The 27,653-nt window shown below is 38.7% G+C and overlaps 2 protein-coding genes across 3 annotated transcripts in view; one reads left to right on the top strand and one right to left on the bottom strand.

Annotated features, from left to right (window-relative positions):
* LOC121383688 (tyrosine-protein kinase receptor torso-like) overlaps positions 1 to 11,240 on the top strand; it is a 74,155-nt gene extending 62,915 nt beyond the window's left edge. The window contains exons 18-21 of the mRNA XM_041513782.1: positions 3,093 to 3,307; positions 7,645 to 7,782; positions 8,074 to 8,226; positions 10,340 to 11,240. Of these exons, the coding sequence (XP_041369716.1) occupies positions 3,093 to 3,307; positions 7,645 to 7,782; positions 8,074 to 8,226; positions 10,340 to 10,736 (903 nt within the window). The 3' untranslated portion in view covers positions 10,737 to 11,240. The remainder of the gene's footprint in view (positions 1 to 3,092; positions 3,308 to 7,644; positions 7,783 to 8,073; positions 8,227 to 10,339) is intronic.
* Positions 11,241 to 25,133: 13,893 nt separating this feature from the next.
* Positions 25,134 to 27,653, bottom strand: part of LOC121383323 — a 37,759-nt gene continuing 35,239 nt past the window's right edge. For both annotated transcript variants that reach the window (XM_041513277.1, XM_041513278.1), the window contains exon 16: positions 25,134 to 26,143. In XM_041513277.1, coding sequence (XP_041369211.1) covers positions 26,047 to 26,143 — 97 coding nt within the window. In that variant the 3' untranslated portion in view covers positions 25,134 to 26,046. The remainder of the gene's footprint in view (positions 26,144 to 27,653) is intronic.

The following is a 27,653-nucleotide window of genomic DNA, read 5'->3' as shown; positions in this document are numbered from 1 at the left end:
AAATACCTTTACATCGATCATTTTCGAGTTACTTGATTTTAAAAAATCCACATATTAATCACTAATATACACACTACAGAAAGAAATCCGACAGCACCCACATTCAGCTAAACTTCGGGACACTCCATCGCAAGAATTACAAAGCTCGCTGACCTATATCGTGATGTAGGTCACATGATCGCCAACCGGGTGATTCCACCTTACACAAAGTTACAGGGGCCGTCTCATACCAAGTGAGGTTACAACATGCTGTACTGATAAAGGTTCATTTTGTACCTATATTAGTGTATTCATGTATACGAGGTCTAATAGGTCATTGTCTGCCTCACTCTAAAACTCGGGAGTTTGTTTGTTTTGTTTTGTTTAACAACACCACTAGAGCACATTGATTAATTAATCATCGGCTATTGAATGTCAAGCATTTGGTAATTCTGACTCATAGTCATCAGATGCAGCAAGAGATCTTTAATATGCACCATCCCACAGACAGGATAGCACATACCACAGCCTTTGATATACCAGTCATGATGCACTGGCTGAAACAAGCTGTAAATGCTAAAATGACATGATTCAGAAAAAATATATGTACCTATGTAAGTACATTCCGGTCTACGAGGTCTTTCAGGTCACTGTTCATCTCACACTAAAATTCTTGTTTGCCGAGATGACACAATTCACAAAATGTACCTATATAAGTACATTCTGGTATACTTATAGGGCTATCAGGTCACTGTCCATTTTACTGTAAAACTCTTTGTCTGCCGAGATGACATGATTCAGATAATGTATCTTTATAAGTACATTTCGGTATATGAGTTCTATCAGGTCACTGTCCATTTTACTGTAAAACTCTTTGTCTGCCGAGATGACATGATTCAGATAATGTATCTTTATAAGTACATTTCGGTATATGAGTTCTATCAGGTCACTGTCCATTTTACTGTAAAACTCTTTGTCTGCCGAGATGACATGATTCAGATAATGTATCTTTATAAGTACATTTCGGTATATGAGTTCTATCAGGTCACTGTCCATTTCACTATAAAACTCTTGTTTGCCGAGATGACACAATTCAGAAAATGTATCTTTATAAGTACATTCCGGTATACGAGGGCTATTAGGTCACTATTCGTATTACTTCTACTTATGGAGTGCTCAGATGGCGTGGTTCAGGAAATACAACCTTCATTTGTTAATTACGTGCAGTCTGACACTGAGTGCTCTTCACGTATTACCAGTAGTTCTTTTAATCAATACATTGTCATGTGAAAAACGATTACCTGCGCCTCATACATGTAGTTTTTGTAAACAAGTTCAGTACAAATGTTTAATCTGTTACATTTTTGCAGCTTAGGCCAAAAAAAAAACGAGTCGGACTCTGGTCAGACCAAAATTCCAGAATTGATGCGAAAATGCATCTATTTTTTCTTATCTTTTTTTTAAAAAAATTTTCAGTCTTTTTTTTTCTTTCTTTTTTCTAATTGTTTTTTTTTTTAAAAGATGGATTTCACAGAAAAGGTGGATATATTTTATACCGAAATAATGGGCATATTTGAATTGAATGCACGCCCTAGTTCATGCGCGATGGCATTTTGGCTCCAAATGCGTTTTTTATGTCTTAGCAAGAAAAGCCAGGCAAAAAATGACGTCATAATGCTAGAAATTAAAAAAAATATGTTGACGTGTGAGGGTCAAAATCGACGTGTGCTGACCAAAGACCAGACATTTATTTTGTTTGGCCTTATCGGATGTGATTGTTTGAAGAATGTAAAAACGAATTGTAAAACATTCTGGTCCAAATTTACAAAACCTGGTTTTCTTAAACGTCTGTGTTGAAGTATTGTAAAAGTATGTAGTTACAGGTGTATAAGACATAAACAGGCTTTGTAAATTTGACCCAGAGATGTTAAATGTTATTTAAATACATCACAACTGTTCGTATTAATACTAGAGGTGGATTTGGGGTAGGGCAGGGGCCTGCCGCTGCCCCCCCCCCCCCCCCCCCCCCCAAATTTTGCCACAGTTATAATTTTATTATATCTTAATTTTTAATTTTTTTACGATCCCCCTCCAACCCTCCCCAAAGTTCCCTTGGCATTCCACCTCATGTAATTGGCCCCCTCCCAAATGAATTATCTGGATCTGCCACTGAATACTGTTGGTAATAAGTACATGTAGTTTGAACTATGGACACGGGTTCAACTCTGTGTATTCCAAGCCCATGGGTTGTATTGTACATCCGGGTTCAGTGACTCAATTTATCTGACAGAATGTCATTTATTACAGGCCAGTGTAAGATATTGCTCATGTCATAACAATCGCTCAATATCTAACTAGTGTATTATTGGCATGACATAGATCACTAGCTGACCCAATTCGTAGAAAAGTAACATGTAGTAGGTCTCGACATCTGCTTATAATTCTGCGTTGAGGCTTGTTTGCAGTTGGTTTGTAATAAATGAAATACTAAAGTAGCTTGCCTGTCATACCATTTTTATGAAACTCGTGAACAGTGTTAATGTCTGACTCGCTTTCAATCATCAAATACCAAGACTGTTCACTCATTTCATAAAAATGGTAGGAAGCTAGTTTAGTATTCTATATGTACCATTCTTCCAGAAAATAATTGCATTATAGCATTTGTCATCCATTATTCATCACTCTTATATGAGTTGATATTTTCTTTTGGTCTTGACAGAATATTATTTTTGTCGTTTAAAGACGAATTTGTATTTATGTTGTTATCAAATTTCGTTTTGTCTTTAACAGGAATTTCATAACATATTCTTTGTGTCATAATAGAAATTTCTTTTAGTCATAACGCAAATTGATTTTGGTTTTAATAGGAATTTGTTTCTGTCTTAACAAATGTCTTGATTTTAGCATGAATTCATTATGGTTTTTTACAGAAATGTATTACCTTATCATGAATTCATTATGTTTTTAACAGAAATTTATTACCTTGTCATGAATTCATTATGTTTTTAACAGAAATGTATTACCGTATCATGAATTTGTTATGTCTTTATGAGGAATTTCTTTGTTTTTACCAAAAATGTCTTTGTCTTACGAGGAATTCTTGGTCTTTACAGGAATTCCTTTGCCAGAAGAAGTTTGTTCATCGAGACTTGGCTGCCAGAAACATCCTCATATTTAATAACCGACTTCTCAAGATATCCGACTTCGGGCTGTCCCGTGATATATACGAAACAAACATGTACCAGCCGACGTCGGCCCGGATGTTACCATACAAGTGGATGCCGATGGAGTCCATATTTGATAATATATTCACAACAAAAAGTGATGTGTAAGTCCAAGTCGGTATTGAAACAAAAATGCCCATTGAAAAGTGACATTTCTCAATAGTAGATATCATTATATTCTCTGTGTTAAAGTGGCAGACCCGAGTTTTTAAACATTTGTTTAGTTTAATGACACCACTAGAGCACATTGATTTATTAATCATTGGCTAGTGGATATCAAACATATGGTCATTCTTACACAGTCTTAGAGAGGAAATCCGCTATATTTATTCCATTAGTAGCAAGGGATCTTTTATATGCACCATCCCACAGACAGGATAGCACATACCACGGTCTTTGATATACCAGTCGTGGTGCACTAGCTGTGACAGAGAAATAGCCCAATGGGTCCACTGACGGGGATCGATCCTAGACCATCCGTGCAACAAGTACGGTTTATTATCACCATTAGAGCCGTGTTTGATAACTGAAATCAGACATTACTTATTGTCCGAACCACATTGTTAACAACTACAAAAAATTACTCTCCTACCTTTAATTGCCGTTAGATTTCCTCCAAAGTTTGTCCAGACACAAATCTTGAAAAACCCATTACAATGACACAGATTCCACATACCAGGTGCTAACCATGTCATCTATATCGACTTCGTTGAGAGCGCATAGGGAAAAAAGCATGTAATTTTGTATCAGCTGCCATTTTGACTTTTTATGGAATATTCTTCAAGAGGGGTGAAGGGATAGGACTTAATCTAACAACGTCATAACATGTTATGATATAAAAGTAAACGTGATGACGTCATATTATTATTATTTTTTATTATTATTATTATTATTATTAGTTTAATGATACCACTAGAGATCATCGATTTCATATTAATTGTGTCCCATACTTTGGAGGCTTTCACACCTCTTGAAGAGTGTTCCATAAACAAACAACATGGCAGACGGCAGAAAACTGCATGTATTTTTCCCTATGCAATCTCAGCAAAGACAATATCGGCGACATTGTTGCAGTCTCGTGTGTGGAATCTGTATATTTGTAGTGGGTTTTTTGCGATTTGTGTCTGGACAAATTTTTGAGGAAATCTAACGGTAATTAAAGGTAGGAGAGTAATTTTTTGTAGTTGTTAACAATTTGGTTCGGACAATAGATTGTATTGTTTAGTTTATTCATTTACATATATCAGAATTGCATTTTGCCAACCTTGGTGTTTCTAGTACCACGAATATTTTTTAAAACGCATGCACCTCTGAGAAGTAACGGTTATGGAGACAGCTCTAGTCTACTTTCAATAGCACAGACTCGTGTTTCACTGTATTGTAACTAGATTCAGATGTGTTACAGGTTTGTAGATTAACCAAACTTAGTGTCCATTTTCACGGGTTTGAAACTAGGATATGTGACTTTAATCTCATGGAGTTTTCCACTGGGATGTATGCGGTCATTGGAACTGATTGAAAGCTAGAACACTTTTCGACAGCCTGCACCCCCAGGTTGGATTCATTTTTAACAAGATTCCTTGTCTCCACGTCATTGTTCCGGCTAACTTTTGTCAACATTTTTTTCCGTGACTCGTATGACAGCCATTCTGCAGAATGCCATGGTTGTCTGTGTTTTAGTCTCAACAAGTCCGAGCCTGTCCTTACAGCACTGGAAGATTGACTGCTCCACTGTAAGAAGAAATAGGAAGCAGAGTCGGGCCCCTACTACTCTTTTCTAGACTTTACTTTGTTTTACATTGATGCCATCTCGTATCCTCTGGAGTCGGTCCCGTCCACACCACTATACCAACCATGATGACTGGACTATACCCTAGTCTAATACTCTCTTATTCAGACAGAACCAGCTTCTCAAGATCTGTATTTCAGAACAGCACTACACCTTACACATCTAATGACTGTCACTCTAGGGGTTTTCTTGGCGGGATACAACCCATCTCGTCCCTACAAGCTGTGCACCTTAACGGTCTTAACGAGGCCACACAGGTGGACATACAGATCAGACTTTAAACTTTTAGACTTTTGTTCAAAATGTCGAAATTACTTTCTTTTTTAATATTATTAAATAGTCAGATCCTCTCTTCTTTCTCTTATTTATTTTTGGACTATCCTTCTAAAATGCTCAAAATTGTAGTCAATTCCTTTTTTATTTTTGGCTTAACTTTCAATTTTATTTTTTAAATTCTATTAACTTTTTCACTACTTGCTTTTTTCAAAATTATTCCCATTTCCAACTCTAGTTTCTCTCCTCTCCCCCCCCCTCACCCCATTCTGTACAGAACCCAGTCACTGGCGAAGACAGAGGTTGTGCCCCGGAAACACATATAGAGAGTATAGGCACATTAACATGCTATCTAATCCAGTAATGTAGCATCTTTTAAAATACATATAGGTCCGTGTTATCTATACTGGGTGATTTGGAATAATGTGACCTCATAATTTAAGTGGCTGCTAAAGAACGGAAAGAAATGTTTTATTTAACGATGCACTGGACACATTTTATTTACTGTTATATGGCGTATGGTGAAGGACCACACATATATAGAGAGAGTAAACCTGCTGTCACCACTTCATGGGCTACTCTTTTCCATTAGCAGCAAGGGATCTTTTATATGCACCATACCACAGCCTTTGTTACACCAGTTGTGGAGCACTGGCTGGAATGAAAAATAGCCCACTGGGGCCATCGACGGTGATCGATCCTAAACCGACCGTGTGGCTGCTAAAGAAAAGGTGACTGCTTAAATAGGTTTAACTTATATTCCTTTGTACGTCTTTGCCTCAGATGAACCAAGAAACGATTCCCTATCTCTGTTTATCAGTGGACAAACACCGACAAGCTCATTAAAACCTACGATGTTGATTTGAATTGCTTCATATGGAATGTGTCAGAAACGAGTCGGTGGGTGACATTTCGCTGACATCAGCCTGACAATTTCAGCCATACATTTCACCAAGGATATAACATGCTGGTTTAAAGACATCACTGATAGTACGATACAAATCGTAACCTACACACTGGAGATAGAAATTCCGGATAAATAATCATAGCTGTGTATAAAGCAGGCCCTTAAGGGATCATTCTGAAAGGGGTGAGTTTGAAGGCAGATATGGTGAATAAATAAAATAATGAGGAATAGTTTTGGGGGGATAAAGAATATGATTAAAGGATAGCCAACTATGGATTTTTTACTTATAAATTCTCTTACATCAGCCCGAGGTTAAATATTAGTGCTACATCAATTATACAGTCTACAATGTTCTTTTATGCTTGTAATTCAAAAGCATCAATACTGACGGGGGTCAGCCACCTGTGTATCTAAAAATTAAAAACACTTCGAAAGCTGTAGGCCTGGATCAAATTAACTAAACTGAAGAATTACTAAAACTAAGCCGACACTTTTACATTTAGTCTGCAGGGCTAGCTCTGCCACTCGCCAAATTCGCCAATTGCGAATTTTAGGGACAATTGGCGAATTGACCTTGAAACAAATTGTACCACATGTAAAGGGTTTTAAAGTGTATTTACAGTCTTTCCTCCTAAATAGCCCTGAGTCTGCATGTGTTATTGTCATAAATATCAATATACTGGGTATGACATTGTGACAGATGACAACGTAATATAGTACGGTATATACCAGTACATATTATGTACAGCTTGACACATTTTAAAATGTCTCCAACAATGTCTCAAGTAGAATATTCCGAATCCTAAAGAAAGGTTCAGTTTAAATGGATTTCTTTTTTAATCCCCAAACTCAATCCACCTCCCCAAACCCCCATTTTCTATTCATGTTCTCTTATTGTTCTCCATATGTTATCCTACATGTATATAGCTATACGAATGTTGTTTTCTAGTATAAGTTTTTACATGTACTCAAACATGTCCCATGTATCAAAAACAATTAGCTGGGTTTAGTTCAGGAATGTGATATCTAAATATTTAAAACAAAACAACTGAAATGTTAAACACTCGATACCATACTCAGTCATTGTAAAAAAACACTAATAGGAAACGGTGACTGCAACCCAAACCATCATCCATTATGGACCATTATAAAAAGAAAGAAAGAAATGTTGTATTTAACGACGCACTCAACACAGTTTATTTATGGTGTCAGATATATGGTTAAGGACCACACAGATATTGAGAGAGGAAACCTGCTGTCGCCACTTCATGGGCTACTCGATTAGCAGCAAGGGATCTTTTATATGCACCATCCCACAGACCGGGTAGTTCATACCACGGCCTTTGATATACCAGTCGTGGTGCCCCATATTTTATGATATTAAATCTGTGTACTTTATACAGACACTGTGATGCTAATAGTGACTAACATGTGGTCTACATTACCATTTGTTGCCTTATTTCTTATTGCAGCTGGTCATTCGGGGTGGTTCTGTGGGAGATCGTGACATTTGGGGGATGTCCCTACCCAGGCATCCCCAACAAGGATCTGTTTGGTCTGCTCAAGAATGGATACCGCATGGAGCAACCCAGCAGATGCAGTCACGAGATGTAAGAAAATTAACAGATTCACATTGCTGTAACCGTATGTCGTTAAGTATAATAATTATAAATGGCGTCTGGATGTTGTTTAATTCGGATTTGATATAGATGATTTTTTATTTTGTTCTTTCAACAGATATATCATATGTGCATAAGTCGCATCGCAAATTAAACATGCAAACAGAACACCTATTATATTACATATGTATTTGTAAACCATGTAGACGTTGCATGTATTCGACTAGATCATGCATAACGGTTTAGTCGTTTAGATTTTAATGAGCGACTATTGTGTTTCAGATATGAGATCATGTTGTCCTGTTGGCATCCAAAACCTTACGACAGACCTTCGTTCACAGATCTGAACAACACCCTGGACAGACTTCTAGAGACCACACAGCTGTACATAGACCTCACAGTCAGTGTGGATGACAAGTCCTTCACCACTACAAGGTGAATACACGATCGGTAGTGTTGGGGGGAGGGCGTAGCCCAGTGATAAAGCACTTGCCTGATCTGCGATCGGTAGTGTTGGGGGGAGGGCGTAGCCTGATCTGCGATCGGACCATTGGGATATTTCTTATTCTAGGGGCGGGATGTAGCCCAGTGGTGAAGCGCATGCCTGATGTGAGGTCTGTCTAGAATCGATCCCCGTTGGTGGACCCACTAGACTATTTCTCGTTCCAGCCAGTGCACCACAACTGGTATATCAAAGGCCGTGGCAAGAGCTATCCTGTCTGTGAGATGGTGCATATAAAAGATCCTTTGCTACTAATGGAGAAAATGTAGCAGATTTCCTCTCTTAAGACTTGTCAGAATTACCAAATGTTTGACATCTAATAGCCGATGATTAATAAATCAATGTGCTCTAATGGTGTCGTTAAAGAAACCAAACTTTGACTTTTAGCAGGAACGGTAAACATAGCAGACAACCGGTCTCGCTGGTGTAGTGGTTAAGTTGTCAGTTTTAGGGCTGGTAGGTACTGGGTTCGTATCCTGGTACGTACTGGCTCCCACCCAGAGTGAGATGCAAGTGGTCAGTGGGAAGGTTAAGGCTGACTTCTCTCACTATTAATCCAATGGCTTGGACAGAAAGCTGCGGAAGGAAGGTAATGTTTTATTTACGGTTATATGGCGTCGAACATATGGTTAAGGACCACACAGATATTGAGGGAGGAAACCCGCTGTCGCCACTTCATGGGCTACTCTTTTCGATTAGCAGCAAGGGATCTTTTGTATGCACCATCCCACAGACAGGGTAGTACATACCACAGCCTTTGATATACCAGTTGTGGTGCACTGGCTAGAACGAGAAATAGCCCAATTGGCTCGCAAACGGGGATCCCAGACCAACCGCACATCGAGCGAGCGCTTTACCACTGAGCTGTGTCCTGCCCCAGACAGCTGCGGTACCTGAGGTGTATGACCAGGATATGGCGAATTAACATAGCAAACTGCAGAATCAAGGTCAGATAAAATGGCAGCAGATGTTTTGCAATGATAGTAAGTAGGATTTGACACATAAATGTCCTATTTATTTTAGAGTGTGATGAGGTATCATAGCAATTAGAATTGACACAATACACTATTTAAGAATGTGGTGAGGAATGATGCTGAATACACTATTAATTTAATAATGTGATCCGAGGTATCACAATATAATTAGGCTGATGTTGAATACACTATTTTAAAATATGAGGTACGTATCACAATAATTGGGACTAATGCTGAATACACTATATACATGTATTTAACAATGGGATGAGGTATCACAGTAATTAGGACTAATACTAAATACATTATTTATTTAACAATGGGATGAGGTGTGACAATAATTAGGATTAACACAGACTATCCTGTACTGGTACAGATCAAGGTTAACTTTGATAGCGATTTACCTATTTTCACAGAGTTATGGCCCTTGAATTTAGGAGATATGAACATTTGCTGGGCCCAGTAGGGAACATGTATTGCTTTAACAGTATTCTCAGAATACGTGTTTAACAATGTCAGGAGGTGTCAATAAAAACAATTCTTTGTCAATTGTGTTTTTTTTAAACAGCTAAGCTCAAACATAAATTAAATGATTATTTTGACTGGAAAACATCTTGTAAGGATCATTCTTACCAACGAACGCAGAGGTACATTCAACCATCCATACATCAATTCATTGAATTTTAGTTCTTATATCCACTGCTTCATCCATTCTTTCTTTCATTCATTCCAGTGGGGTGGGATGTAGCCCAGTGGTAAATCGTTCGCTTGATGCGCGGAAAGTTTGGGATTGATACCCGTCAGTGCACCCATTGGGCTATTTCGCACTCCAGCCAGTGCACCACGACTGGTATATCAAAGGCCGTGGTATGTGTTATCCTGTCTCTGGGATGGTGCATGTAAAAGATCCCTTGCTGCTAATCGAAAAGAGTAGCCCATGAAGTGGCAACAGCGGGTTTCTTTTCTCTATATCTGTGTGGTCCTTAACCATATGTCCGACGCCATATAACCGTAATTAAAATGCGTTGAGTGTGTCGTTAAATAAAACATTTCCTTCCTTGTTTCATTCCAGTGATGAAAATGGTATGCTAAACCTAGACACAACACCAACGAGCACTGCAACCTTTGAAGATCAACAGACAGTAGGATGCAGCGAGAATTCTGATCAGCCGAGTGGCACAACACCGACAGCATTGTTGACGCCTGTCAGTATCACAGAGTCGTTCACAGACAGCAACAGCGAGTCGGACACAGACGACTACATGGTGCCTTTCCAACAAGCCAACAGAATCTGTGTGCTGGCAGCGCCATCTTTAAAACATGGAATGATAAGCATTCTCAAAGAGATGGGAAACAGCCGATCATACTCACGAAGTTTGTCCGACATTGCCGACTTTCACCACAGCACTAGCAGACCATGTGGTGGTGGTGGTCGACCATTGTGTTTACCTCCTCAAGAGGATCTATGATTTAGTACTAGGAACAACTGTGCTGGGTAAGAGTGAGATTAGGGCAGTAGTAGAGCATATTTTTGCGGAGTTTGACGGAGACTAACTTCTTTCAATATGGCACTAACTGGCCATATGAAAGTAGTGGTCAACCAATGTGTTTACTTCTTCAAGAGGATCTGTGATTTAGTACTACTACGAAAACTGGTGGATAAGAGTGAGTTTAAGGCAATAATTGAGCATATGTTCGGTGTTTGTAGGAGATTGGCACTATAGCACTAGTAGGACACGTGGTGTTAGTGGGCGACCAGTGTGTTTACCTCTTGTAAAAGAACCATAAAGTAATAAGACTAAGAAATAACTATTGGAAGAGCACAAGTCCAAACTCCTAGGCCCTGTTTTATGAAGCGATCTCTTGGCGCATAAGGTAGCTACGTATGTTTCGTGCTGAGGATGTTGTTAAAACATTCATTCATTCGTAAAATGGAATGAATGAATGAATGTTTAACGACACCCCAGCACGAAAAATACATCGGCTATTGGGTGTCAAACTATGGTAATGCAAATAAATAAAGTGATGATCAACATCAATATAAAAATTCAAGGTTTAAACAAAAACAGTGTAAAGAACTGTGCAAAAATACAAATACAAATATCACAGAATTTTACAGACACCGAATTTTACCCTAAACTTCAATTTGTGCTGTATTGGCCATTCTCAAAGAGAATGTTACACCCCTGCACCACGGTGAGGCTACGGCACGCGCAGGGGCCGTAAAATGGAGGTCTGGGAAATAATATTCTTACAGAGTTTGTCGGGCATTTCTGAATTGCACCAGAACACAAGCAGACCTTGTGGTGGATTGAGCAGTGTGTTCAACTCTTCTAAAGCATTGTGATCAAACCTTGGAGAGACTTATTGTCCTTTGTAGCGCTGGCGCAGCACAGGATTATCTGGGCGTGTGCTGATAAAACGTTTTAAAGTCCAAACTGATGTCTTTAACAAAGTCTCCAGGATCGATTTAAATACATACTATTCGTATTGGCGAGAGTTAATTTTACAAGTGTGGATCAGTAATAGGCTACCAACTGTGTCGTATGTGGAATATTGTAGTGCAGCATGAAACGGCTCAATTATATTAACCCACCACTGTGTATTATCTTTTTATAAAAGCTGTGTATCATATGCATATATAGTGGTAAGGTAGGTAGTATCATTTTAATATGTGTGTGTGTGTGTGTGTGCGTGTGTGTGCATTCGCGCGCACTGTATGTATGATAAACAGGTTACCAATGGGTATCAAATTTATGTCCTGGATGAAATAATGTTCAAACGAGCTTTAAAGCAAGTGACAAGGAAAGGAAATGTTTTATTTAACGACGCACTCAACACATTTTATTTATGCTTATATGGCGTCGGACATATGATTAAGGACTACACAGATATTGAAAGAGGAAACCCGCTGTCACCACTTCGTGGGCTACTCTTTTCGATTAGCAGCAAGGGATCTTTTATGTGCACCATCCCATAAACAGGATAACACATACCACGGCCTTTGATATACCAGTCGTGGTGCACTGGGCTGTAGCGAGATATAGCCCAGTGGGCTCACGATGGGCATCAATCCCAGACCGATCGCACATCAAGCGAACGCTTTACCACTGGGCTACGTCCCGCCCCCAGCAAGTGACAAGTGAACATTATTTCACATGGCACATAAATTTGATAATAATAGGTATCGAGTTTGTTATTCTATTTATTACCTCAGCTTTCTCTCTCTGGAAACCTTTTATTTTCATTATCCAAACACACACATATATATGACAATACATGTATCAGAGAGATGGGGTAATCATAATCAGTAATCGTAATTGATTACATGTTTTCATGTAATCACATCACAATTGTAATTGATTGCAATATTTGAGAATGCCATGTAATCACGATCATAATCGATAACATTGTTATAATGTCATCGTAATCAGTGATTACTGTCATGTTTACTCATAATTTACCAAACCCCTTTGATATGTTTAGCATCAACTCCAGTAACAGTGCATGTAGATGGATGAAGCACTGGTCAATCAGTGTAGACGGTAGAACTGATCTCCCATTGTCTTTTACATCAATAACAGAACTATCATTTGCCTTAGAAACAGGGGATCATCATGATTGGATTTTAAAATGATTGACACCCAGGGTGATGAAGCCACACATTCCAATAATTGCATTTGTCTTGTCATAATTGACACCAATATTCAAACAACCCCTTTTCTGTCCCAAACAATACAACCATCATTTGTCTGAGGTGGCAATATTTAGATTTGTGTGATAACGCTGTACACGCTTTGAGAGGAAAGCAAGTTATTATGTTATTTTATTTTATCATTATAAAATGGTATTTTGATGTGGGTGGTTTTTTATTTTTTATTTTTATTTTTTTATTTTTTATACGGCAATGAATTAGGGCATGACTGTGATAATCAAGGACATGGTGGCAACAAACAACAGGGCGGCACAAAACGTGGCCAGGGCCAACCAACCAACCAACCAAAACTCCATTTAGGTGCTTATATCCATTGAAGGTGATCGTAATCGTAATCAATTACTTAATTTCAATCTTCGCGTACTCGTAATCTGGACATTATTAAGTAATCGTAATCGTAATCAATTACTTAATTTCAATCTTTGCGTAATCGTAATCTGGACATTATTAAGTAATCGTAATCAATTACTTTTGTCAAGTAGTTGCCTCATCTCTGACATGTATATTTAGAAACGATTTAAACAACTGTAGCCTACACACTTTATATTTTATTCACTATCCCTGATAAAAAAATTTTTAAATCTTGTCTAGAAACCTTGTTTTCGTTATCCATCCAGATACATTACTACTTGTGTATATAGAAATCATGTAAACAACTTTACACACTTTATATTTTATTCATGATCACAGATAATTTACAAAAACAAAGATTCTATTTATTCTGTTGAGAAAAAATCTGTAATGGGTTGTATTAAAATAGCATTTTATTACAAATTTAACAATAAAAACTGAGGCATAAATGCAAACCGTTTATGCTGTGACGACATTGTGTATGCTTATCAAACAGTGACGGCGTCAGATTTAGTACGGGTTCAGCACGCTGTTCTGGACACACACCTCAGCTATCTGGGCTGTCTGTCTAGGACAGTGGGTTAGTTGGTTTGTGGTTAGTGAGAGAGAAGAGGGTGTAGTGACCTTACACCTACCCATTGAGCCCTTAAGAATTCGCTCTGGGTTGGAGCCGGTACCAGGCTGTGAACCCTGTACCTACCAGCCTGTAGTCCAATGGCTTAACCACTGCGCCACTGAGGCCAGTTAAGTGATTGTCTATTATTTTGTGAATCAGCGATCTTTATATAATTAAATTTAAAACATACTTACTAATAATAAAGTTCACTTTCTATTGAATTATTTTTGGTCCATAAACAATAACCCTCAACTTACTCATAAAAAATGACTTCATCGATCAGATATGACGTTCCCTGGCGATAATTTTTACGTTCATCGAGAAATTAACAAACTCCCGTTGCTACAGCTAGACTGAACATTACACGGAGATATATTTGCTTCAAAAAGACCTACCTATTTCCTCCTTTTAAAAAAAACCCCCAACTCATTCTTTGTTTCATTCTTTTTTTCTTTCCTTCCTTTCCATCTTTTATCATTTAACATTTTCTCTTTATACTCCCAGCTTTACTGTTAACCCTATATATATCATGTAATATGTATTCATGCTAATAATGTACTATACCATTTACATTGTTGTTTGGAATCATTTGTCTTTATCTGTAGGGTAGTACTAAACCAAATAACTTCTGGCTGGGACCGGCCTCGGTGGCGTCGTGGCAGGCCATCGGTCTACAGGCTGGTAGGTACTGGGTTCGGATCCCAGTCGAGGCATGGGATTTTTAATCGAGATACCGACTCCAAACCCTGAGTGAGTGCTCCGCAAGGCTCAATGGGTAGGTGTAAACCACTTGCACCGACCAGTGATCCATAACTGGTTCAACAAAGGCCATGGTTTGTGCTATCCTGCCTGTGGGAAGCGCAAATAAAAGATCCCTTGCTGCCTGTCGTAAAAAGAGTAGCCTATGTGGCGACAGCGGGTTTCCTCTAAATACAGTGTCAGAATGACCATATGTTTGACGTCCAATAGCCGATGATAAGATAAAAAATCAATGTGCTCTAGCGGCGTCATTAAATAAAACAAACTTTACTTTTCTGGCTGGGTCAAAGTTCGAGGTGCACCGAACTTTTGATAGAGAAGTGAACACCACAAGGCCTGTGATTGGTTATAAATGTCGGTGATGGTTGTAAAAAATAATAGTTTCATCTGGGTAAAAAAAATATGCAATTTTATTTCATCTAGTACCACTGTGTCAAGTAGCCTTGTGCTTGAAACATGTATGGGTTACCTGTAAGAAAAAGTACTTTAATTTTGTGCAGAACTATGTAGTCATAGATGCTACCCATTATCTCAGAATCGAGCAGCTTGACCACCAATTTTTTCTGATTCACTTTAAGTGTCAGAGGTGGTAGTATTTATATCTGTGGCGTTTATGTCAATTGATACGCTGCAGGTAGGAGTTTTAGCCACTTATGTTACTATTGTCGTTTATGGAATTTGATTTGGTAGTATACACCCTAAGGTAGTGATATCAAGGTCTTTAACCCTGACACAACCATGTTTGTTCGTGGAGTTAAAAAAACACACAATAAAAACAAAAACAAACCAACTACAACAAAAAAACCATACAACATACATATACCCTCACTCCCATCCCCAATAACTATTTTTACAATATTGTAGGCCTACTATTCAAACAAAATATAAATCCTGTAATATATATATATATATTAAACATCTACATGGTTAGTTATTTGTTCTTTGTTCTCTGCTCAGGGATTAGCTAATATAACTCGGCTGCCTTTAGTCTGTCCAAAACAGTATTAACCAATCAAATCCTATTATATATCACTTTGAATATTTAATTAATTGAACTAAAACGACAGGATTATTATTTTATAATACACATAATGTTCTATAAAGAAACATGAAACATCATGTCCTATAATATTCATTTGTACATCTAAAGCACTGCATGTGTTCTATCATAACTTTCTATAACTGAATAGTGTTACTATGTCCATTGCATAATTGGAAGTTCATTAGACTTTAATGGAATATATATTACATTATTAACAATGTGTACAGCTTGCAGCGGGGGTCCAGGTCAGTGGTAGACGGCTCGCTCGAGGTGCAATAGGTTATATAATCAATCGCCATTGGCGAGGGTTTTTTGTGGGGGGTTTTATCCCACGCCAACCAGTTCCCACGACTGGTATGTCAATAAAGGCTATGTTGTGTGTGCATATAAACCACCCATTGCTGCTGTTCTGTGTAGCCTTTTGAGACTTGGGCACTTGCGGCTCAAACATTAGCTTTCTTTATCATAATATTGTATATATGTCTACATATATCGGTTGGCCCAAAACAAAACGATAACCCTACTGAATATGGAATTACTTTTAAAGTGTGGGGACTGTAACTTTTATATTTCATATCCAGACAGGAGGGCAATCAGTTACAGTTTTGAATCTTTAACAATCTTTGACACATGGGCCTACACTTATTCACTGCAAAATGTCCATATACATGCAGTATGGTAATAGGTGTGAAATATCAAAAGTTACAGTCCCCATACTTTATTTTAATACGCCATATTCAGTGTGTCTATCTCTTTTGTTTTACTCTGTGTGTGTGGTGTTTGTGTCTCCCACTTGGGTGTGTGACCCCACTTTACATATCGTTTCTACGGCCCTGTTTTGTGGCTGTGTTGGGTTTTCAAATTGCTCATCAGACCTTTCATGATAGAACAAGTCCATTTAAAATATTGCTTGCCTCGATGAAGAAATGCCACTGATGTTATATTAGATAAACCAAAAATTATCGAATTGTTGGGGATCTCCAAAGGCCAACACATCGTTAGCAATCATTGCCCGTTACTCGATTCAAATAATGACAAACCTACTCTACCACGTGTAACTGGTTACATGGGAATTTTAAAACTCCCTAGATGAAAGCGTGTAAAACATTTGAGTTACAATCTCGTCCATCTAGATTTACTCCTGCTTCAAGCCAAACTATATGTGTGTGTATTGGCTGACAGTGGCCTAGCATGGGTTGCCAGCGCCCGCGGCAAGGCAAGTATTGCACCCCCTAACCAGTGGACCGTTAGCACTCCCAGAGTCCCTTCCACCAGTCCAGAATTTTGTGCCCAGGGCAACCGTCCCTGTGGTCCCGCCCACGTTATGCCACTGTTGGCTGACGTATACAGTTAAATTTTCCCCGAAACTGCAAGTGCTGTCAATACTTGGACACAATGTGATAATATTTAAGAATGCTTCAAATTACAAGGCCCAGAAAATAGCTGATTTAATAGCAACCAATGAAATCGTAATGTTTGTCTTTTCGCAATCGGCTGTTCTCGTGCTCGTATCATGTGGCGTTGCCTTAATTCGAAAATACGGATTCAAGTTAAATAGCTCTTAAGTCTTAAGGGGGATTTAGTTACAATACCTGGGCCCGGTAACATGGAGCACTTACGTCAGACATACACCATACATAATTATGAGTGCTTTGTGTTACCGGGCCTTGAACGTAGCATTTGCATAACAAATATGTAAATTTATAGGAACAGGACTGTAACTAATAAGTTTTTTAAGCTTTCGACAAGAGGATTCCCTTGTCATCACAGAATTCAGTAGTACTGCTTACAACACATAGGTATCGATAACAAACGGGGTGCAACGTAGTTCAGTGGTAGAGCACTTGTTTGAGGTGCAATGGGTCGTACTTAGATGTTTTCCATCAATGGCTGTGGTACATTCTGTCCAGTGGCGAAGGGAAAGGGACCACGGGGCCATTGAATTAAAATTATAAAATCTTTTCTACTAATACATACTTTGTTTTCTGGCTTTACCAAACAAAAAAACAACAACAAATAAACAAACAACACAAAACAAACAAGTTGGTCCGTGTGCCCTTTTCCCCCAAGTACCCCACCCCTGGAAAAACAATTCCTGGATCTGACCCTATTCTTCAAAAACGTCTTCGAATCTGTAATGGTCTAATCTGTCCTTAGTACTCTGCAAGTCTCAACTATTTCAGAATTTCATTTCAACTTATTTTTGTGCTTATATCCAATTAAGGTTCAAGCACACTGTTCTGGTGACACACCTCAGCTATCTGAACTGTCTGTCTGGTTAGTGAGAGAAAAGAGGGTGTATATATAGTGGTCTTACACTTGGCCAATGAGCCATTAAAACTCGCTCTGGGCGGGAACCGGTCCTGGGCTGCGAACCCTGTACCTACCAGTGTTAAGTTAGATGGCTGTACCGAGACCAGTTTCTATTTTAGAATAAAAATCTCCCATATGGGACATTAATGAATGGAAGGCGTTTGCCTGACCTTTCTTTTCTTTACCCTTGCATTTGTAACCCTTCACACTTAATGGTTCCTTATTCAATTCTTTACCCAAAATGGTATAACTGTCTTAGTTTTCCATAATGTTAAACTGGATAACAGAAGGACTGTGTAAAGCTCGACTCAAAACGTGATGATAAAAAAAAAAAAGAAAAAAAAAAAGAGAAAAGTTAAAAAAGAGAGAGAAAAGATTCAGCATCAGTTCAGAGAAGTAAACTCTTGTATTTTTGTTGTCATGTAATGTTGATGCAACAATATTAAAATACCATTTTGAATAGTGCAATTTGTTTTGTTGTATTATTTAGGCAGAGAGAGAGCGAGAGAGAGAATCAGTTTGAGATCTGTTATTATGTAACACATCAATTCACTTATAGTCAGTCCAGGAGTAAACAGCTTAAAATAGTCCAAACCTGGAACAAATTGGTAACAAGTGGACATTTGTAGAAAAGTTGCCCTTAGGCTAGAGTATCATAAAACACATACCAAAAGTTTGTTTGTTGTTTCTGTTTAACGTCACCACTAGAGCACAATGATTATTAATCAAGGGCTCTTGGATGTCAAACATTTGGTAATTTTGACAAATAGTCTTTGGAAACCCACTTTTTTCCATTGGTTGCACCATTCCACAGACAGCATAGCACATACCATGGCCTTTGATGTACCAGTCGTGGTTAACTGGATGGAACGAGAAATAGGTCAATGTGGCCACCGATGGGGGTCGATCCCAGATACCACTGGGCGAAGTCCTGCTCCTACATGCCAAAAGTCCCCACAGATCCACGAAGTGCTAACTCAAGAATTCAAGATGGCGTTCAAAATCCTATAATTAATAATTGTAATATTGCATTACTTGTTACTCGTGTCTGAAAACCTACGTTTAGACATTTTCTTTAAATTTCTACTACATGTATAACTTGTTGCAAATATAAAAAGATAATGGTGGCCATTTTGGACACCATCTTGAATTCCCAAGTTAGCTATTCGTTGATGTGTGGGGGACTTTCGATATGTGTTTTATCATACTCTAGTGCAAATGTTATGAAAATTTCAGCTTGTTTCCAATTTGTTCTAGTTATGCTCCTGGTTACATTTAATTTATGTGTAGTCTAATTTGGTAAACATGGTTCAGCACTTCAAACTAATTTAGCAGGTTACTCAGTCTATGGAAAAGGCCATGATTCCAACAAAATGTTCTAACTAGTTACACATCTGTTGTAATCGATATGTTGTCCACTCAGATGAAACTAATAGACGGATTTAGAAAGTGATTAAAAAAAAAACTCCACTGCACAATAATTAAATACACTACTATATTAAAAAGCACAAAAACTGAAATAGAAGTCTTAGAAATGAAAGTGGGTTCTCTAACAAAGTCTATCAAGGAAATGGAACCAGGATGTCTGGAAACTAATTGCCAATCAGAATCTCTGCACCATTTCCAATGCAGTATTTTTCATACAGTCATTATGTATCGCACTTGATAAGGAATACAATGCGGAAAATTGTTTCCTCCTAAAAATCATATCACCCAACGAAGGAAGGAAAGAAATGTTTTATTTAATGACGCACTCAACACATTTTTACGGTTATATGATATTGAGAGAGGAAACCTGCTGTTGCCATTTTATGGACTACTTTTTTTCGATTAGCAGCAAGGGATCTTTTATATGCACCATCCCACAGACAGGGTAGTACATACCACGGCCTTTGATATACCAGTCGTGGTGCACTGGCTGGAATGAATATCATCCAATGAAGAAAGGAAGGAAGGAAATGTTTTATTTAACGACATATTCAACACATTTTTTTTTTATGGTTATATGGCGTCGGACATGGTTAAGGACCACGCAGATATTGAAAGAGGAAACCCACTGTCGCCACTTCACGATTAGCAACAAGGAATATTTTATATGCACCATCCCACAGACAGGGTAGTACATACCACAGCCTTTGATATACCAGTCGTGGTGCACTGGCTGGAATGAGAAATGGTCCAATGGGCCCACCGACGGGGATCGATCACGCACTGAGCGGGAGCTTTACCACTGAGCTTCGTCAAGCCTCCATCACACAACTATTGCACAAATACCAGGACATTTTTAGTATTATTTGTACCACATCAATTGGTCCATTTCTCTTTCCAGCCAGTGTAACAAGAAAGAAAGATGTTTTATTTAACGACGCACTCGACACATTTTATTTACGGTTATATGGCGTCAAACATATGCTTAAGGACCACACAGATAATGAGAGAAAAAACCCGCTGTCGCCACTTCATGGGCTTTTTTCGATTAGCAGCAAGGGATCTTTTATATGCACCATCCCACAGACAGGGTAGTACATACCATGGCCTTTGATATACCAGTCGTGGTGCACTGGAGAAATAGTCCAATGGGCCCACCGACGCAGATCGATCCCAGGCCGACCGCGCATTGAGCGAGTGCTGTATCACTGGGCTACGTCCGGCCCCTTGTGTAACACCGGTTGTGATTTGTACATGTTCCCCCTCTCGAGGATGTAAATGTACAGGTTTTGTTTTTTTCGTTCTACTCTATAAATAAAAATATGGCTTGTGCCTCCCCTCCCCATCTTTAAGAGGCTGTGTTCCCTCCATGAGAGATTGTGCCCCACTCCCCCACTACATGTTACTATGGGTCTACTGGTCGCAAATAAAAAATAGTAGTCTATGGAGTGGTGAAAGCAAGTTTTCTAATTATCTGTGTGGTCCTTAAGGGTGTATATTACCAAATCAAATACCACAGACGACAATACTAACATGTGGCTAAAACTCCTACCTGCAGTGTATCAATCGACATAAACGGATATCAATATTACCACCCCTCGCCCTTAAAGTGAATCAGAAAAAATTGGGGGTCAAGCTGTTCATTTCTGAAACAACGGGTAGCGTCTATAACTACCTTAGTTCCACATAAAATTCCAGTACCTTTTTCACAGGTATCCCATACATGGCTACTAGACATGGTGATAATAGATGAAATAACATTACATACATTTTTTGGCCAGATAAAACAATTTTTTTTTACAACCAACACTCTCACATTTATCACCAATCACAGGACTTGTGGTGTTCACTTCGGTGCATCAAACGTTCGGTGCACCTAAAAATTTGACCCAGCTGGAAGTTATTTGGTTTAGTACTACCTTAACTAGTTTTTCGATGCCATATACATGTTTTATCTGTAATTAAAAATGTTTTAAGCAAGTTGTTAAATAAAACATTTCTTCATTCTCCTTTCTAATTATCTTTGTTGCACCATCCCATTAATTAATCTATTTCTATCGCATGGTTCTGGAACAAAAGAACTATTAATGAACAATTTATTTTGGTAATACTTGTCACATCCTCGAGTCTCTTTGGCATGTAATTTACCATGTATATGGCTTCATTAACCATGTCTCCAAACTAAACTTGGTCCAATAATCTGCGACATTGCTGAGTGCTGAGATTATAGACGGAGAATAGCCGCTTTATCCTGATTAGGCCAATGGTGAAAGAAAGAAAAAGAAAGAAATGTTTTATTTAACGATGCACTCAACACATTTTATTTATGGTTACATGGAGTCATCCATATGGTTAAGGACCACACATATATTGAGAAAGGAAACCCGCTGTTGCCACTTCATGAGCAGCAAGGGATCTTTTATATGCACCATCCCACAGACAAGGTAGTACATACCACAGCCTTTGATATACCAGTCGTGGTGCACTGGCTGGAACGAGAAATAGCCCAATGGGCCCACCGATGGGAATCGATCCCACACTGACCGTGCATCGAGCAAGGCCAAATGGCGAATGACGTCACGCTCGACATTCACCATTCAAGCCTTCGCAGGTTAAAATCTGGCATCTTAAAACAGTAACCAGTTATTTTATTTAACCTGAAAGAGCTGCAAGTCCACGAGTGTCGAATGCCTCGTTGCCTACGATGTCTACATGTATACAACCAAACCAAATAGTTCCTAAATAATTTGTTTTAATAAAAAATTTTTTACATCATTCCGCATCAGTGTAATTGACATCTCTGAATGTTATTAACATCAATTGTGATGCGATTACAATCATATTTAACATTTGTTATACATCATAGTTTGTAGATAATAAATAAAGTAGAACATTCGCGGGAGAAGCATACAAATTTTACGAAACTTGTTTGGCAATTGTTTTATACTCCTCGCTTTCGCTCGGTGAATATATATATATAACTCCTCTAAACCGAATACCCTTGAGAACAAATATAATGTTCAGTTTAGGGGGGTGTTCGGTTTACTGATGTTTTAAGAAATAGCATTTACAACCACTTTTACCCGCTACATTTTTTCATTAGTAGCAAGGAATCTTTTATATGCACCATCCTACAGACAGGATAGCATATACCATGACCTTTGCTATACCAGTCATGGTGCACTGGCTGGAATGAGAAATAGCCCAATGGGCCCACCGATGGGGATCAATCCCAGACAGACCATGCATCAGGCGTGTGCTTTACCACTGGGCTACATCCCACCTCCAGGGAGAGAGAGAGACGGAAAATGAAAGAGTTGTAAATCTTTCCACTTTGCAATCTACCAATGCAATGCAAAAAAGATGTGATTTTGTTTAAGAGCACTTCGTGAATTAGGCCACAATTAAACCCCCCCCCCCCCCCCCCCCCCTTCCCATCTGCAGTCTTCACCCACTTGAAATGGCTTACTAAACTGCCATAACAAGACACACTACATTTTCTTCTCATTCCTTACACCACCAGCAACTTGTTAGGAGAATACGGACCAAATTTACAAAACATGCTATGTAAATTTGTCCCTTGTTGGGTTTTTTTCTCAATTATAAAACTTGTTAAGTTAAGACTGATAGCAAAGAAAAAAAACAGAGGAGGTAGGATGTGCATTGAAAATAGTCCACAAGAGTCACTTCATGACATGCTGAATATTTCTTTCTCTGATGAAGTATAAAAATTAACTTAGGCCTTTTAAAAAACCCAGGGGAAGCTGAACAAAAGAATATCGACCTCCCCCACCCAAACCCCCAATACTTGCTGCTGGTAATTACTTGGCGATGCCTCGACCAGAAGCGGTCAGGCCCTTTATAAGGGCCCTATGGGCAACCTAGGGAGACACCACAGCATCGTAAAGGTCTAAAATTAACGAGCTACTCTTGATTCACTAATATCAAAACCTATATTAGCTCAGCCCTATACCTTTCGACCGACCGTTCAAAATTGCGCCAAATTCCCTCAATCAAAATTGCGCACCCATTTCTCTTTGGCATTTAACTGCTCCATTCAAATTCCATAGCACCACCACCACCCCCACCCACCTGCTACCGATTCCCCAGCCCACACCCCCCACCCACCACCCCACCCACCTGCTACCGATTTAATCGGGCTGCTGGTGCTCCCTTGCACCTGCCATGCAGGCGGTCCCTCCTCTCCCCTCCCCCCACCTTTCCTGTCATGGACGGAAAAGCCGGCCAAGGCCGGCTCTTGTGCCGACAGGCGTGCGCTACAACAGCTTGTTCTGAATGTGCACGTAAAACCCTATGACATGACATGACATTTTTAAAAAAATATATGTTTCTAGAAACTACATGTACCAAACAAAAAAAAAGAAGGGGGAACGACACTAATTTGTTTTCAATGTATTTTTCCATTCCCAACAAAGAAGATATCATAACATTGTATTTTTCCATTCCCAACAAAGAAGACATCATAACATTGTATTTTTCCATTCCAAACAAAGAAGACATCATAACATTGTATTTTTCCATTCCCAACAAAGAAGACATCATAACATTTTATTTTTCCATTCCCAACAAAGAAGACATCATAACATTGTATTTTTCCATTCCCAACAAAGAAAGAAAGAAACAAAGAAATGTTTTATTTAACGACGCACTCACATTTTATTTACGGTTATATGGCGTCAGACATATGGTTAAGGACCACACAGATTTTGAGAGGACACCCGCTGTCGCCATTACATGGGCTACTCTTCCGATTGGCAGAAAGGGATCTTTTATTTGCGCTTCCCACAGGCAGGATAGCACAAACCAAGGCCTTTGTTGAACCAGTTATGGATCACTGGTCGGTGCAAGTGGTTTACACCTACCCATTGAGCCTCACTCAGGGTTTGGAGTCGGTATCTGGATTAAAAATTTCCATGCCTCGACTGGGATCCGAACCCAGTACCTACCAGCCTGTAGACCGATGACCTGCCATGACGCCACCGAGGCCGGTCACCAACAAAGAAGACATCATAACATTGTATTTTTCCATTCCCAACAAAGAAGACATCATAACATTGTATTTTTCAACAAAGACATGGGACCTAATTCACTAAACTCTCACAACATCACAGTGCAATGCTAAGACTTGCAAAGAGGATGCTTTGTTGTCTAGCAAAGCCTAAGAGAGCTTTGTGAATTAAACCCATGATAACATTTTACCTGGACTGGTATGAATGCAGTAAATATATTAAAAACATAAATAAAATGAAAACAAAACTCCGACCTACCCTAATATTTTTGTGATACATTCCCAAAAACTCTTCTTTTTTTTTTTTTAGGGCTTGTAAGACTTTTATTAAATGTACTCATTTTAGTACCAAACCATACCACAGAGTTACAACTGTGCAACACTGTAAAACTACTTTTCCGTCCAATAAATGCATCACTACATTTCATTTTGAAAACTAACAAAACTAAAGATACTGCACTAATAGTAACTGGCTGACACCCCCAACACATGTAGAACCTATTAAATAGTTCTCCAAATGAAAACAACGATGTGAGCGACTCATTATCAAAATACATAAATTCAGTAGATGAGATATCTGGAAGAATATATGAACCACAAAAAAATTTGAATATTAATTTCAGTTTCTTTATTGAATGCACATTGTAATATCAAAGCTACAGAGATATCAATTTCATCAACTGTATATGAGGTAGGGGGGTAGGAGGGGCAACTTTCCCCCCTCTCCATGCCCAAAGCAAATCCTAAAATTCGGGCGAAAAAAGAGAAGACATATTCAGGCAAAATGAGCTTTCGCCTGAAATCTTTTCATCATGTATTTCTATCATTAGAATCCACAATATTAGTTGTAATCTGTGTAAAAATTAATAGTAATTCATTTGCAACCTTATAAAGCTGTTTGGCAGTAATGCTAAAAATCAGTCCGACCCCCTACAAAAATGGGAGCCCATACGCCTACAAATACAACTGCCACAAGCTTGCAGTGCACATAGACTAATAACATCACGTGCTCCATAACAATAGTGTTATGTTATAAAGACAGCATGAAACTATATTACGTACGGTAACTGTCAGTGTGTCTGCCAGAAAGAAATTTTTGGGTATGGCGCTATGGAATTGAATGCAACCACAGTCAACAGGGGGTATGGGGGACCTCCCCAGAAAGAAAATAGGTTATGTTTAGGGTTAGGGTTAAGAAAATCATAGAGTAATGATGAGAGTAATTAATTTTGTCAAAAAGTTAACTTCAAAAATAAAATTTTGGGTATGGCGCCATACCTGTTTTACCATTTGGCAGAAACCCTGACTGTTTATTGTAAACCACATGGGAATATAAAGTCAAATAGGGATCTACGCATTTGCCAGATACTGCACCAACATGAAGTGAATAAATAATTTGATGAATAACTTTAATCCACCCTTCTAGCTATATAGAGAAATCATTCACTGGTCTCATACTGTCACTGACAGTTGAATACATAGCAAGTCCAATCAGAATTGAAACACACTTTAATTGCACTGAGAAATTATCGGTAGCTGAATTCCTCTCTTTGTACGGCATGTATCTTCAATGAATTTTCTTCTGTTGACAAAGTCTGAATTGCAGAAACCAATTCATTGCATCTGAAATAGAAATTAGCAATTATTATTTTCCTACTGTGTCAGTAACGTCTACTTCCTGTCACGTGCCTTCAACTTCCTTTTTTCCCTTGAGTAACCACATTTGAGCAATCAATGGGAAAGCAAACCTGGCAATAAAGCAAGTGACCACGGCAAAATATATGCCGTTGGAAAATTATCAGCATCTGTGGTGTCGTGCTTAAGCCATCGGACATAAGGCTGGTAGGTACTGGGTTCGCAGCCCGGTACCGATTCCCACCCAGAGCAAGTTTTAACAAGTTTTAATGACTCAATAGGTAGGTGTAAGACCACTACAACCTCTTCCCTCTCACTAACCACTAACAATTAACAGCTAACCCACTGTCCTGGACAGACAACCCAGATAGCTGAAGTATGTGCCCAGAACAGCGAGCTTGAACCGTAATTGGATATAAGCACGAAAATAAGTTGAAATGAAACATTGGAAAATTAATGTGTAAGAGAGATGTTTAAGTTGTCAGTATTACAAACATTTATAAAAAAATAAATAATTAACTAAAAAGGTGACCAAAAAAAAGAAGAAAGCAGAAAATTGACAACACTTATCCAGCTTACACAGCATTGCCAATTGCCATGTTTAATTGCCAGGGTTGGGAAGGATGGGTTGAAATATTGAGGTTAGGTTAACTGTATGGGCCAGTCGACAATTACTTGATGCTGTAGGTGGAGGGAGGGAAAAAAAAGAAAGAAAAACATGATTTATTTAACGACGCACTCCACACATTTTATTTATGGTTATATGGCGTCAGACATATGGTTAAGGACCACACAGATTTGGAGAGGAAACCTGCTGTCGCCACTACATAGGTTACTCTTTCCGATTAGCAGCAAGGGATCTTTTATTTGCACTTCCCACAGGCAGGATAGCACAAACCATGGCTTTTGTTGAACCAGTTATGGATCACTGGTTGGTGCAAGTGGTTTACACCTAACCATTGAGCCTTGCGGAGCACTCACTCAGGGTTTGGAGTCGGTATCTGGATTAAAAATCCCATACCTCGACTGGGATCCGAACCCAGTACCTACCAGCCTGTAGACCGATGGCCTAACTACGACGCCACCGAGGCCGGTATGTGGAGGGAGGGAATACCACAGGATGCATTAAAAGGACTATCCTGAGTTTGCAGCTACTGTAAAATGCTTCCAACTAATAGAGCCTTTTTTGAGGAGTAAATTTACATATTAAGATATATTCTCTTGTTGAGAAAACCAGTGTCTGTCAATCCAATATGTTTACAGTAGTGTGTTAATGGTTGTTGTAGTCATGTATCATTTTAATTCATAATAAGTATTTTTTTGTGTGTATGAAATTATTGGGAGGTAAAATCTGGTTTGAGCTACTACAAGAACCCTGTTTATATAGACACTGATATTCTAAACAAAAAATATCTTTAATATGTAATTTTAGTCATCAAAACGTCTCCGTTAGTTGTAAAAGTGTTACAAAGGCAACTCATTCAAGAAATGTTATTGG

This window comes from Gigantopelta aegis, chromosome 10 (assembly GCF_016097555.1).
Source record: "Gigantopelta aegis isolate Gae_Host chromosome 10, Gae_host_genome, whole genome shotgun sequence".
Lineage (NCBI taxonomy): Eukaryota > Metazoa > Mollusca > Gastropoda > Neomphalida > Peltospiridae > Gigantopelta > Gigantopelta aegis.
This window is presented reverse-complemented; position numbering and strand designations above follow the sequence as displayed.